The sequence below is a fragment of the Bombina bombina genome, chromosome 6 (genome assembly GCF_027579735.1).
Source record: "Bombina bombina isolate aBomBom1 chromosome 6, aBomBom1.pri, whole genome shotgun sequence".
NCBI lineage: Eukaryota > Metazoa > Chordata > Amphibia > Anura > Bombinatoridae > Bombina > Bombina bombina.
In genome coordinates, this window is record NC_069504.1 from 1076470343 (window position 1) to 1076485806 (window position 15464).

General features: G+C 37.5%; 1 protein-coding gene across 1 annotated transcript in view; it reads left to right on the forward strand.

The window, feature by feature from the left end:
- ISX (intestine specific homeobox) overlaps positions 1-15464 on the forward strand; it is a 52754-nt gene that overhangs the window by 10644 nt on the left and 26646 nt on the right. The window contains exon 2 of the mRNA XM_053719685.1: positions 1729-1959. Within this exon, the coding sequence (XP_053575660.1) occupies positions 1729-1959 (231 nt within the window). The remainder of the gene's footprint in view (positions 1-1728; positions 1960-15464) is intronic.

Genomic DNA, 15464 nt, shown 5'->3' on the forward strand with positions numbered 1-15464 from the left:
TAAAAGACTCAAGTAAAATGGTGATCCTTGAATAAAGAATACATGTTATATTTATTAATTTATTAGAATTTTGTTAATACACCACCACTGCAAGATCTGACTGCACTATATTACCCATACTGTGATGCACATCATAAAGGAACCTGATCCCAGATTACTAACTACACAATCATAAATGCTCACCTGCAGATAGGTTTCTATGTATTGCTGATCTAGATATTAACTGACCAAAAATAATATGCTAGTATACTGGGAATACTCACTATTGACTGGTGATGACCTGTTTCAGTGATATTATCGCAGTGGGATGCAGGATGAGGTTGGAGGTAAAGGATGTTGCTTGCTGAATGATTCTGGATTAGGAACAGAGCTTGGGGTGTAGGCTAAATCAGTGTGTACATCTCTGGAGTTATTTAGGGGATACAGCTCAGGAGACACTGGGTGGGATTTTTACAAGATGTGCATTCGCTATGATTGTGGTTAAAGGGACAGTGAACTGAATTTTGAATATCTATATGCAGCCACCTTTCAGTATCTACTGAGCATATTTAGATATGAATTTCAACAAAGGATATCTGATTTTCTTCATTCTTTTGATATCCTTTGTTGAAAAGCATATCTAAATATGCTCAGTAGCTATTGAGCATATTTAGATATGAATTTCAACAAAGGATATCTGATTTCCTTCATTCTTTTTATATCCTTTGTTGAAAATCATATCTAAATATGCTCATTAGCTACTGAGCATATTTAGATATGCTTGTCCACAAAGGATCTCAAAAGAATGAAGGAAATCAGATATCCTTTGTTGAAATTCATATCTAAATATGCTCGATAGCTTATAAGCATATTTAGATATGCTTTTCAACAAAGGATATCAAAAGATTGAAGAAAATCAGATATCCTTTGTTGAAAATCATATCTAAATATGCTCAGTAGATACTGAATGGTGGCTGCATATAGATATTGGCTCGCCCATGTGCAATTGCTATTTCTTCAACAAAGGATATCTAAAGAATGAAGGCGTATCCGATTCCTAGACACTGCCTCACCAGCCTCTGAAGTCACCGCACATCACTGGCAGGAACAGTAAAAACAAGTTATTTTAAAATTACTATTGTTTCTGGACACTTTGAAATGGCTGCCAAGTTCTTCACCTGATGACATCATGATCTGGGCTACATTCAAGGCTTCACTTGTTACAAAAGGCTCACTAGTTGGATTCAACAGACTGTCAATGCTGTTCAGCAGAGTGCCTAGATGCAGGAGGCTAGTTAGGTGTAAACCATCCCTTTAAAATTGAACCTAGACTAGCTTGCTGCAATGCATGCTGGTATAAGGATCACTAGGCTGTTTGTTTGTTTGCACCCTAAGTTTTATTTTCTTCCCTTGGTGATAAAAGGATTAAAAGGTTAAATTAAAAGTATCAAACTACCATAAGGTAAATACCCTGAGGTGTCTAGTTTCTAATTTGTACTTTTGCATTGCATTTATTTGAGGTGAGTGATCACTTTTAAATTTTATTGTTAAAACAATAATTCCATCCTTGTAGTTTTTTGCCTCTATTTGATCTAAATTACTTGGAAACCTAGACATATGAGGTAGTCCTAAAATCAGGACAAAATAATTAATGTATTATGATGTTATTTATAAACAGTATATACAGTAAATATATATATATATATATTCATCAAACAGTTATTATTTTTATTTTTATTTTTTTGCTAGATTCTATCTTTACGTGTGCACCAGTCAAAGTGGATTCAGAAGAAAGTTCAAGATTATTGGTTGGTTCTGTTTACCCAAGGGGCGCGTTCCCTGCATCAACCGGCTGTGTAAGGAACAGAAATAATCTATTGATGTCAACTGTCAACATAAAAGAGTCAAAGGATGAACTAGAAGTCAGAACTGCAGAACCTGAGGATGACCTTAGCGACCCCGCACATGATGGACCATCTTGTAAGCACACAATCCAACAATATTATTAAAGAATGTTAATGTAGGATATTCCTCAGCATTTCAAATGTTTTTACTTTTTAGCCAATGTTTAAAGGGATATCAATCTCAAAACTGAATTACTCACAAAATCTTTTTTTATGAGTTGTACTTTCATTGTGAATTTATCCTGCCTGTTTCTCCTATGAGTTAAAGTTTTAAAAGCACTTTATAAATGCTATAAATTAAAGGGACGGTCATCTTAAAGTCTTACCTTAAATTAAGCTGCAAATAGCCTCCTGCAGCCCTTCTATATCATGCAGCAGGAACAGCAGAAAAGGTTATTTTAAAATGAATAGTGTTTCTGGCCAGTTTTAAATGGCTGCCAAGCTCAGCCCACTGATGACATTTTACATATATAATATTTACTTAACGGCACGCGCCTTAAGATAACTTCTGCATGTGCGCTAACCCGACAACATGTTAGACCTATATTGCAAATCCTGAAGCGTTTTACGCATCTTTTACATTCCAATATTCTTCATTTATTTTTATTTTTTAATATATATTTATATATGTAATTTGTATATATATATATATATATATATATATATATATATATAAATAAATAAATGAATAAATGTTACATATATAAATATATATTTAAAAATAAAATATAAAATATATATATACACATGTGTGTGTGATAATGTTAATGTAAAATATATATCTATACCTATAATAGATATACAGGTATAAATAAGTATGTAAAGATATATAAAGAAATATGTATTTAAAATAACAATAACATTGTCCTATATTAAAAAAAACATTAGAATGTGAAAAGTGAATAACTCCTGTCACACGAGTGATAAGTTAGAGCGGATGCGATATCCAAAGTTATTTGGTTTCAATTGTAGTACACACAATGTTCTTCTCAAGCGTCAGTGCTAAATAGTGCGCCACTTGTAATCTAGCCTATAATGGGCTAGATTCATACAAGCTCAAGTTCAAAATGTGTTAAAGGGAGATTGAATTAAAAAATAAATTTTTCATGAGTCAGATAGAGCACACATTTGTAAATCACTTTCCAATTTACTTCATTATCAGTTCCTGCACAGTTTTTGTATATTCACACATTCTGAAGTAAAATCTCCTACTGACCATGTGCAAGTGTTTCAGTATATATATACATGTCTGTAATTGGCTGATAGGTGTCACATGAGTGGCCAGGGAAATTGAAGAAATATTTGGAAATTTTTCAGAAAAAAATCTACTTATAATGTGAAATTCAGAGTAAGTGCTATTGCATTATCTTTTTATTGTGCATTTCTGGATTATGCAATTCCGCTGTATTTAATGGTCCTTTTCTGTTTTTTCTGGTAGGTGTTTCTGCCATTTGTTGAAGAGGAAATCTAGCTAAGCAAAGAAGTGTGCATATATATATATATATATATATATATATATATATATATATATATATATATATATATATAGCTTCAAAACTTTTTAGAAAAGATAATGTGCCACAGTAGAGCTATATGAGTTACTGTGTAAAGATGGGGGATTTCAGCACTCTATAGAACTTCATTTTAACCAGTTAGGAGCCTGGCTGGAAGCTATTAGGAGACACATACACGGATGCACATAGGTTCAGATATCACGACAGGTTTATTTACAAAAGTAGCAAACATACTGAAAAGACATTTGCATCTTGTCTAGGTACTAAATTTCTGCCTGAGTACAAATGTGGCTTTTTTCCCACTTCCTTTGAGAGGCTGTAGGACATTCTTCAGAACATTTTAGACTGACCCTACAACATGCTATACTTGGATTGCTTAATCAGTGTCGCCAAGATTATGAGTTTTGCGCTATAGAGGGTGTGAAATGAATGCAACAAAAGAAGCATTATTTCACCTTTCATAGAGCTGCCATTACAAGTTTCTGAAAAGCTGCCTTATGCGTGCGATATAGTGGCGATAAGCTCCATACCATACAAAATCCAAGGGCTGCTTTGACGTGCTCGTGCACGCTTTCTCCATAGACATCAATGGGGAGAGAGTGTTAGAAAAAATATTAACACCTGAAGCACGGAATGAAAAGCTCTGTTACGTTTAAACCTAACACCCTAACATAAACCCCAAGTCTAAACACCCCTAATCTGCCGCTCCTGACATCGCCAACACCAAAATAAAGTTAATAACCCCTAATCTGCCACTCCCGACATCCCCGCCTCTAATAAAAGTAATTAACCCCTATTCCGCCACTCCCTGACATCGCCGCCACTATAATAAAGTTATTAACCCCTATTCCACCGCAACCCAACATCGCCGGCACTAAATAAACCTATTAACCCCTTACCCGCCAGCCCTCCACATTGCAAAAAAACTAAGATAAGCTATTAACCCCTAAACCTAACAACCCCCTAACTTTATATTGAAATTACAATATCCCTATCTTAAAATAAATAAAAACTTACCTGTGAAATTAAAAGAAACTAAGTTTAAACTAACAATTAACCTAAAATAACTATTATACTAAAATAAAAATAATTACCAATTAAAAAATCTAAGTTACACATTAAAAACCTAATACTACTAAAATAATTTGTCTAAAATTGCAAAAAATAAAAAATACTAAATTACGAAAAATAACAGACACTAAATTACGAAAAATAACAATCAAAATTATCCAAAATAAAAACAATTACACCTAATCTAATAGCCCTATAAAAATAACCCCCCCCCCTCAAATAACCCACCGCCAGCCTACAATAAACTACCAATAGCCCTTAAAAGGGCCTTTTGTAGGGCATTGCCCTAAAGAAATCAGCTCTTTTACCTGTAAAAAAATACAAAGACCCCCAACAGTAAAATCCACCACCCAACCAACCCCCCAAAATAAAAAAACCTAACTCTAACAAAAACCTAAGCTACCCATTAACCTGAAAAGGGCATTTGTATGGGCATTGCACTTAAAAGGGCATTCAGCTCTTTTTCATTGCCCTGAAAAGGGCATTCAGCTCTTTTAAAAAAGCCTAAACCCTATTCTAAAAAAAAAAAATCAGCCAATAGAATTTCAGTAGCGCTCATCCTATTGGCTGATTTGAAAAGCCAATAGGATTTCAGTAGCTCTCATCCTATTGGCTGATTTGAATTTCAAGAATTAAATCAGTCAATAGGAATGTAAGGCACGCCATTTTTTAAAAGCTTCCTTGCATTGAAGATCCAGTGTACGGCGGTGACCGTATGAAGAGGACACTCCGCGCCAGATGTCTTCAAGGATAGATCCGCTCTGCGCCACTGGGATGAAGATAGAAGACGTCGCCGGGATGAAGATAGAAGATGCCGCCTGGATGAAGATAGAAGATGCCACCTGGATGAAGACTTCTCGACGCCTGGATGAGGATGGATATCCGGACTTCAGAAACTGTGAATGGATCTTCGGGGGTTAGTGTTAGATTTTTAAAAAAATCTTTTTGGGTGGGTTATTTTTTTAGATTAGGGTTTGGGCTTTTTTAAAAGAGCTGAATGCCCATTTCAGGGCAATGTAAAAGAGCTGAATGCCCTTTTAAGCGCAATGCCCATACAAATGTCCTTTTTTTAGGGCAATGGGTAGCTTAGGTTTTTGTTAGAGTTAGGTTTTTTATTTTGGGGGGTTGGTTGGGTGGTGGGTTATACTGTTAGGGGGTTTTGTATTTTTTTTACAGGTAAAAGAGCTAGTTTCTTTAGGGCAATGCCCTACAAAAGGCCCTTTTAAGGGCTATTGGTAGTTTATTGTAGGTTAGGGTTTTTTTTATTCTGGGGGACTTTTTTATTTTATAGGGCTATTAGATTAGATGTAATTGTTTTTATTTTTGCGGGATTGACGTTGTGTCACAGGCTAAAATGCTTGTGGTATAGCTATACCAACAAAACTCGTAATCTAGGTGTGTGTGAGCTAATTTATATCTGTCCTTAATTGGTCATAACAAAAGTGGAACTTGCAATGCTTTTTAAAGGGTATATTCCTGGACAGTGTTAATGAATTGTTTAAAAAATATTTACTTTGTATGCAGACCTTTTGCATTACATTGATTAATTGCCCACATATACTGTGAATACATATAAAAAAAAACATTACTATCTATTTATATTAACATCTGTAATGAGATGTTACCTCTCTTTGACTTTTCCATAGATCAAGAGCTACAAGACCTTTCTTCTCTTTTTGCACCTTTTGACTCTTTCCTCTCTGTTTTTGTTTGTTTATTTGTTGTTTTTTCCTAAAAAAAAATCCTTCTTTAATGATTATTTATTTTTAAAAAAAACATATTTTTTTATGTTTTATTAATTTAATTTGTAAAATTTATTAAGTGACCCCACTAGTACAAACATAAATCCGGGGCATATGTTGGACATCTGTGATACTATTAGTGATTTTATGTACAACAGAAATACGCTGCTTTACAATCTATTAAACCATCACATACAGAATTTTCTTAAAGATAAACTCTGAAGTCTTTAGGGAGACGTACATTTTTTTTCCCAATTATTGGCTTCGATGCACATATTCCCACTATGAAATCCCTCTGATAGTTTTCCTGTGGACAGCTCATTACATCCTGAGTACATCAGCAAGCGTAATATAATAGAGCAACTTCGTGTTCAGCTTGCTTGCAGTTCTCAAAACGATCGATTGGCTTCTAGAGAATAAATAAAAAAAATAGCATTCTGAAGCTTTTATTTCCACAACAACCAAACATTTATTATTGTATTGAGGGCTCAGGATCATTTATACCTTGAGTGGTGGAAAGCTCTTACCTATCTCGCTGAGTGATGTTAAATGTCCCGCCGTGCAGACCAATAATATGCTGTGTTAGGTTTTCTTGTAGAGCTAAACAAGCAGAAAAAGAAACCTCCATGGTGACATATATGCTGGTCATTACTAATGGCAAGCATTTTTCTCCTGTATAAATTAGACCTGATAGATTATAGGGACATAAAAGTACTAATTGAAAATGCTGTAATGTGTTAGAGCATTTTATTACTGCACTGTTGCTTGTATATAGTTATGTGTTTAAACCCGTGGAACAGAGTTAAACACATAGTTAAAGTCATCTCCAGTGCAGGAATGCACTTCTGGGTGCTAGCTGAAAACATCTGGTGGGATAATCATGAGCAACCAATCCCCAGCCAGACCCCAATAGAGCAATACTGATTCTGAGCCAACCGAGGTATGATTTTCAACAAAAGACACCAAGAGAAACCACAAATCACATGGAAACTGTCTCAAATCATACAATTACCTAATGACGTTGAGACGCAGTACAATGACATAAAAACAAAGTAAGCTGATTCAGGTAATCACTGTTGATGCATAGAAGAACGCTCTTTGTACGCTTTTCTTTTATGTAGGTCATCAGGACAATCATGTTGGAGGCTCCAGCAGTATTCTGCCATCATGTGACTTTCCCATCAGCCTTGATACCTTTCCTCCATGACCTTTAAATGCTGATAAAACTTCTCCACTAGTTCCTAACTAAGATAACCCGGAAATCTGTCTAAGTGACTATGGAGAAAGTGTACATTTATGCTCATATCAATAACCAAATTTTTAAAGTTAGCGAGCATGTTTTGCATCGTCTTCATAATTGTCTGCCTTGTGGTTACCCTAGAAGTTTTTGACCACTAAGACATAACCTAAGTACCAGGCAGAAGCTTCATCATCATTTATACATTTTCTGAAATTCAAATCTTTGATGAGTTTACAAATTTGGGGACCATAAAAGATCACTACTTAAAGTTTTTCAAAACTCAGTCCAAGGAACGATCTACAAAATATATTTGAAGCAGTCGCCATCTCTGTCCAAGGCCAAGATCAACACAAATAGACCACTGGTGCTTATGATAGCAAAACTTCTTCAAGACCATTTTTTTCTATTTTCATATTCTACTTTTTAAGTTTTGTTGAGTGAGCCATTGGAGGAGATGGAAATCGATTACCATTTTGCAATAAAACACATTTAAAGCTTCTGATGGAAAATGAAATGATATGCAATTTATAAACGTGCAAAACAATGTTAAAGATAATATTAGATTAAATATTACATTAAAAACAATGTTACAGAGTAAAAAGACAGACCAAACCCTGCTGCATATGTCAGCAGCCACAGATCGTATTGGGGTAAAAATCATGATTTTTTTTTGTTGACCTTTGTAAAAGCAGTAAAGTGAAAAGTTTTTTAAAATTGCTCTATCTGAACCACAAAAGTCTAATTTTAAGTGTAACCCCTTAAGCCATTTGGACATAGGTGCTATTTCACAGAATGCTTTGCCCAGGGAACTCTGTTGAAGTTGTACCTACATCCAACCTTCTAGATCATGCTGTGGCCTTCTAATTACCAAAAATCAATTGTAAAGCCATGCATATTTATGAACAAAGTGGATCACAGAGAAGCTTTTACAACCATTTTAATTAAATGCTTAAAGAATTTTTAGTGAGAAACCCAAAGTTTATGAAAAAGTAAAAGAAAATTTAATATGATCACATTTTGTGCAAAACAGTGCCATTAAATACACCAAAATGGGCCTAGATCAATTCCTTGGATTGTCTACTACAAATTATATATATATATATAGTTTTGATGGGTAAAAAAAAAATATGAGGCTCTATTTCTGTTAAAATGGTGTAATAGCAAAAATGCAGGGGAATCAGGGGCCATTCGGCTCTTGATAAATCGGCCCCAATGTGTTCGATCCTTTCAAAGAAATAAAACACAATGGAGTGTATAACAATAATTTGGCTGAGGCCTTTTCGGATCTTTTTTTGTCCAAAAGGGACACTTTTAATTTCAATATGATCACAATATCACATTTTTGGCTATTTCCCACAGCCTTGATGAATCAATTTCAAATAGAACTTTCAACAGCTTTTCAAGACCATTTTCACCTTTTCAAATTGAACACACCAAGGCACTTAATAAAGCCCCCAAATTACCTTTTGCAGATCTTTACAACTATTCCAAGACCATGGGCTCCTTTTATCAACATGCAAAAGCAGCTTCGGAGCCCCAGCATTACAGGGTCACTGCAAGGCTGGGAGGACGAGGTACATGATAGTGACCGTTTGATAAATGGAGCCCTATTTGTTATAATTCTTTTATGTTAAACATGTGCAAGATTTTCTGAAATGGCCACAGGAGACATTTTATAGTTGTATAAATATACATGATATCAATTCATTAAAGCTCTATTCATTCCTAATGCATAGTCCGTCTGCAGTGGCCATGGCACATATTTACATATGTATATGCATTGAGCGCATGATATACTGTACAGCTAAGGGATCTACAGGAAAAGTAAGACCCAGAGAGCTAGAAATGGGGTGGAGCAATCACTTTGTGTTAATGCTTGTCTCTAAGTCACACTCGCACTGTAGTAATTGTCATTATTTATACAAGCTATTCATAACTGGCCTTTAAAACGGGATTGTGCTATCTTGAGTTCAAAAGGAACCTATTGTAATCCGATTCCTTCCTCACCACTGCTAAACCATCTGATTCCCATTTATATGTAGACATGATGGGCACATTTGCTCAATGACTATATTAGATTAAAAATGGCATGCTAACTGTTGCATGCAAGCGTAAAGGTATTTATCACAGCTCTTTGAGTGAGTTGAAAGTAGTACGTGTATTACAGGCTAAAAGTAAACGCGTTTGCTCAAGCGCAATTCAATTTAACTTGCGTCAGAATAGCGCCACTTCAGAGCTCTGGTTAACTGTCACACTTGACTAAAAAGTTGCACAAAACACATAAAAAATGTATTTAAAAGTACAGTTACACTCATAATAACACCATTTAATAAAAAGGGGCAGGGTCACAGCTGGATAGCGGGTGGGATCACTGGCGTTTCTGGTTGGACAGTGGGTAGTTTGTGGATGTCTCAGAGGGATAGCAGGACAGAGTTCAGAATTAAAGACTGTCCTTCTCAAATCAGGAGAGTTTGGAGGTCATAAATAGCACATGCTCAACCTGTAATCAAAATAAACCATTGAGCAAGCAGATATTTCCCCAAACAACCCTAAATTCATATAGAGCAGATCATTTCTTCAATGTTTTCATTTTTCTTAAACAAGATATCTCTATAACTCTGTCTGTGTATTCTAAGGGCCATAATTAAAGGGACAGGGGCCTCCCAATAAAGCTGATGAAGTTGTCTCTTGGAGCATTAAAGGGGCATGAAACCCAACATTTCTCTTTACTTCTTTTATCAAATTCACTTAGTTATTTTTGTATCCTTTGTTGAAGGATCCTCAGTTGAGCTTATGACAAGAGGCATATATGGGCAGCCACCAATCAGCAGCTAGCTCCCAGTAATGCATTGCTTCTCCTGAGCATACCAAGGTATTCTTTTCAACAAAGATACCAAGAGAATGAAATAAATTAGATAATAGACGGAAAATGGAAAGTTGATTAAAATTGCATGCTCTGTCTGAATCATGAAAGAAAAATTTTGGGTTTCATATCTAATACTTCATCATGGGTTGTGTCCTTACATATCCCGCTAGTTAAAATGTAAAGGGACATAAAACACAAAAAAAAATATTTCTTTAAATGTATTTAACCCTATTGTGTAAGGTTAAATTTGTCTACATCGGAATAACGTTCCGATGTAAGCAACTTGAAATCTCGCGATCGTGCATGCGATCGCAAGATTTTAATGATGGGATCTGGTCAGGGGGGGCGAGCCTTCAATGCTAGGCACTCCCACTATGACCTGATTCCATGCAGTAAGCGTCGGCTTCAGGACAGCCAAATGGCTAGGTTTTTTTATGCCGTCCTAACGGCGCTAAAGCCCAGCGCAGTTAGGATGGCATGGAACCTCATAACATCTTTAAAAGGTTAATGGGGTAAGGATTGTTAGTTACCTAACAAGAAGTGGATTTTTATGGAAAAGTGTAAATTTGTTAGTTTGAAGCCCTTCCTGTCTGCAGAAATTCTTTTCTTTTTTTTACCTTTAGAGTAATGGATTTAACCATGTAAATGAATCAACTATTTTTTATTGTTGCATACATTCATTTGTTCTTTTAAGGGCCTTTTATTCTGAATACAAGTGTTTATATCACACTGTGAAATTTACATAAAATAACAGCAAAACTTGTAGCCAACCGGGAGGTGACCTGTAATTTCAGATGGGGTTTTTCTCGTGGACCCTCAAAGGCGGCCCTGGTGGAATTATTATAAAAAAGGGGCAGTCACTTAGAGTTGCAAATTTACTGAGCTTGAAAGTAATTGAGTTCACTGGAAAGGGACACTTCGCACCATGGAGCAAAGTTAGCAGGGAGCGCACTTTAAATTAAATCCTGCAGCCAATACAAATCAAATTACACTGCTTTCTGCGTATAGCATCTTACAATTGCCTATATTTTCCTATGCATGTGTTTGTTTATTAGGGTTATAAGTATGTTCATTGTTTTGAGAAAAGCTCCCCACCTTTTAGTTGGCGAGAAAAAAACTGGGAGATCTGTAGTGCGAAAATCCAGAATTACACTGGGATTAGAGAGACAATTTCATATACACCAACGGAACGCATGTGTTCAGCTCATTTTACGAAAAAACAATAATTATGCTTTGTTTTTTTGTACTTTTAAGTACAAATTTCTTGCTTTTTTTGCACATCCAGTGTACTTAAAGGGACAGTCAAGTCCAAAAAAAACTTTCATGATTTAAATAGGGCATGCAATTTTAAACAACTTCCCAATTTACTTTTATCACCAAATTTGCTTTGTTTTCTTGGTATTCTTAGTTGAAAGCTAAAACTAGGAGGTTCATATGCTAATTTCTTAGACCTTGAAGACTGCCTCTAATCTGAATACATTTTGACCACTAGAGGGCATTAGTTCACATGTTTCATATAGATAAAATTGAGCTCATGCACGTAAAGTGACATAGGACTGAGCACTGATTGGCTAAACTGCATGTCTGTCAAAAGAACTGAAATAAGGGGGCAGTCAGCAGAAGCTTAGATACAAGATAATGAAAGAGGTAAAAAGTATTTTAATATAACTGTGTTGGTAGTGCAAAACTGGGGAATGGGTAATAACACAATTTATGCTTACCTGATAAATTTATTTCTCTTGTGGTGTATCCAGTCCACGGATCATCCATTACTTGTGGGATATTCTCATTCCCAACAGGAAGTTGCAAGAGGACACCCACAGCAGAGCTGTAATATAGCTCCTCCCCTAACTGTCATAGCCAGTCATTCGACCGAAAACAAGCCGAGAAAGGAGGAACCATAGGGTGTAGTGGTTACTGTAGTTTAAATTTAAAGATTACCTGCCTTAAAATGACAGGGCGGGCCGTGGACTGGATACACCACAAGAGAAATAAATTTATCAGGTAAGCATAAATTGTGTTTTCTCTTGTAAGGTGTATCCAGTCCACGGATCATCCATTACTTGTGGGATACCAATACCAAAGCTAAAGTACACGGATGAAGGGAGGGACAAGGCAGGAACTTAAATGGAAGGAACCACTGCCTGTAAAACCTTTCTCCCAAATATAGCCTCCGAAGAAGCAAAAGTATCAAATTTGTAAAATTTTGAAAAAGTATGAAGCAAAGACCAAGTCGCCGCCTTGCAAATCTGTTCAACAGAAGCCTCATTTTTAAAGGCCCAAGTGGAAGCCACAGCTCTAGTGGAATGAGCTGTAATCCTTTCAGGAGGCTGCTGTCCAGCAGTCTCATAGGCTAAGCGGATTAAGCTTCTTAGCCAAAAAGAAAAAGAGGTTGCCAAAGCCTTTTGACCTCTCCTCTGTCCAGAGTAGACAACAAACAAAGCAGATGTTTGACGAAAATCTTTAGTAGCTTGAAAGTAAAACTTTAAAGCACAGACCACGTCCAGATTGTGTAACACAAGGATGGAACCACAATCTCTTGATTGATATTCTTGTTAGATACCACCTTAGGTAAGAACCCAGGTTTGGTACGCAGGACTACCTTATCCGTATGAAAAATCAGATAAGGAGAATCACATTGTAAGGCAGATAGCTCAGAGACTCTACGAGCCGAGGAAATAGCTACCAAAAAAATAAATAAAAGAACTTTCCAAGATAAAAGTTTGATATCTATGGAATGAAGAGGTTCAAACGGAACTCCCTGAAGAACCTTAAGAACCAAGTTTAAGCTCCATGGTGGAGCAACAGGTTTAAACACAGGCTTGATTCAAACTAAAGCCTGACAAAATGCCTGAAGGTCTGGAACATCTGCCAGACGCTAGTGCAAAAGAATAGACAGAGCAAAAATCTGTCCCTTTAAGAAACTAGCTGACAATCCTTTTTCCAAACCTTCTTGGAGAAAAGATAAAATCCTAGGAATCCTGACCTTACTCCATGAGTAACCCTTGGATTCACACCAATAAAGATATCTACGCCATACCTTATGGTAAATTTTCCTGGTGACAGGCTTTCGTGCCTGTATTAAGGTATCAATAACTGACTCGGAGAAGCCACGCTTTGATAAAATCAAGCATTCAATCTCCAGGCAGTCAGCCTCAGAGAAATTAGATTTGGATGGTTGAAAGGACCCTGAAGTAGAAGGTCCTGTCTCAGAACCAGAGACCATGGTGGAAAGGATGACATGTCCACTAGATCTGCATACCAGGTCCTGCGTGGCCACGCAGGTGCTATCAGAATCACCGATGCTCTCTCCTGCTTGATCTTGGCAATCAGTCGAGGGAGCAGAGGAAATGGTGGAAACACTTAAGCCAGGTTGAAAGACCAGGGCGCTGCTAGAGTATCTATCAGTGTCGCCTTGGGATCCCTGGAACTGGATCTGTAACACGGAAGCTTGGCGTTCTGGCGAGACGCCATGAGATCCAGTTCTGGATTGCCCCAACGGAGAATCAGTTGTGCAAATACCTCCGGATGGAGTTCCCACTGACGACTTAGAAAATCCGCCTCCCAGTTCTCTACACCTGGGATATGGATAGCTGATAGGTGGCAAGAGTGAATCTCTGCCCAGTGAATTTTTTTTTGAAACTTCTAACATCTCTAGGGAACTTCTTGTTCCCCCTCGATGGTTGATGTAAGCTACAGTCATGATGTTGACCGACTGAAATCTGATGTACCTCAGAGTTGCTAACTGAGGCCAAACCCGAAGAGCCTTGAATATCGCTCTTAATTCCAGAATATTTATTGGTAGGAGAGACTCCTCCTGAGTCCATGATCCCTGGGCCTTCAGGGAGTTCCAGACTGCACCCCAACCTAGAAGGCTGGCATTTGTTGTTACAATAGTCCAATCTGGCCTTTGAAGGTCATACCTTTGGACAGATGGACCCGAGATAGCCACCAGGGAAGAGGATCCCTGGTCTCTTGGTCCAGATTCAGTTGAGGGGCCAAATCTGTGTAATCCCCGCTCCACTGACTGAGCCTGCATAGTTGCAGTGGTCTGAGATGTAAGCGTGCAAACGGCACTATGTCCATTGCCGCTACCATTAAGCCGATTACTTACATACACTGAGCCACCAAAGGGCGCGGAATGGAATGAAGAACCCGACAGGAATTTAGAAGCTTTGATAACCTGGACTCCGTCAAGGTAAATTTTAATTTCTACAGAATCTATCAGAGTCCCTAGAAAGGAAATTCTTGTGAGTGGGGATAGAGAACACTTTTCCTTGTTCACTTTCCACCCATGCGACCTCAGAAATGCCAGTACTACGTCCATATGAGACTTGGCAATTTGGAAGTTTGACGCCTGTATCAGGATCTCGTCTAAATAAGGGGCTACTGCTATGCCCCGCGGCCTTAGGACCGCCAAAAGCGACCCTAGAACCTTTGTAAAGATTCTTGGGGCTGTAGTTAATCCAAAGGGAAGAGCTACAACTGGTAATGCCTGTCTTGAAAGGCAAACCTGAGAAACCGATGATGATCTTTGTGTATCGGAATGTGAAGATAAGCATCCTTTAGATCCACTGTAGTCATATATTGACCCTCCTGGATCAGTGGTAGGATGGTACGAATAGTTTCCATCTTGAACGACGGAACTTTGAGGAATTTGTTTAAGATCTTTAGATCCAAAATCGGTCTGAAGGTTCCCTCTTGTTTGGGAACCACAAACAGATTTGAGTAAAAACCCTGTTCCTGTTCCTCCTTTGGAACTGGATGGATCACTCCCATAACTAGGAGGTCTCATACACAGTGTAAGAATGCCTCACTCTTTATCTGGTTTGCAGATAATTGTGAAAGGTGAAATCTTCCTTTTGGGGGGGAAGCTTTGAAGTCCAGAAGATATCCCTGGGATATAATTTCCAACGCCCAGGGATCCTGAACATCTCTTGCCCACGCCTGGGCGAAGAGTGAAAGTCTGCCCCCTACTAGATCCGTTACCGGATAGGGGGTCGTTCCTTCATGCTGTCTTAGAGGCAGCAGCAGGCTTTTTGACCTGCTTACCTTTTTTCCAGGTCTGGTTTGGTCTCCAGACCGTCTTGGATTGAGCAAAAGTTCCCTCTTGTTTATTATTAGAGGAAGTTGATGCCGCACCTGCCT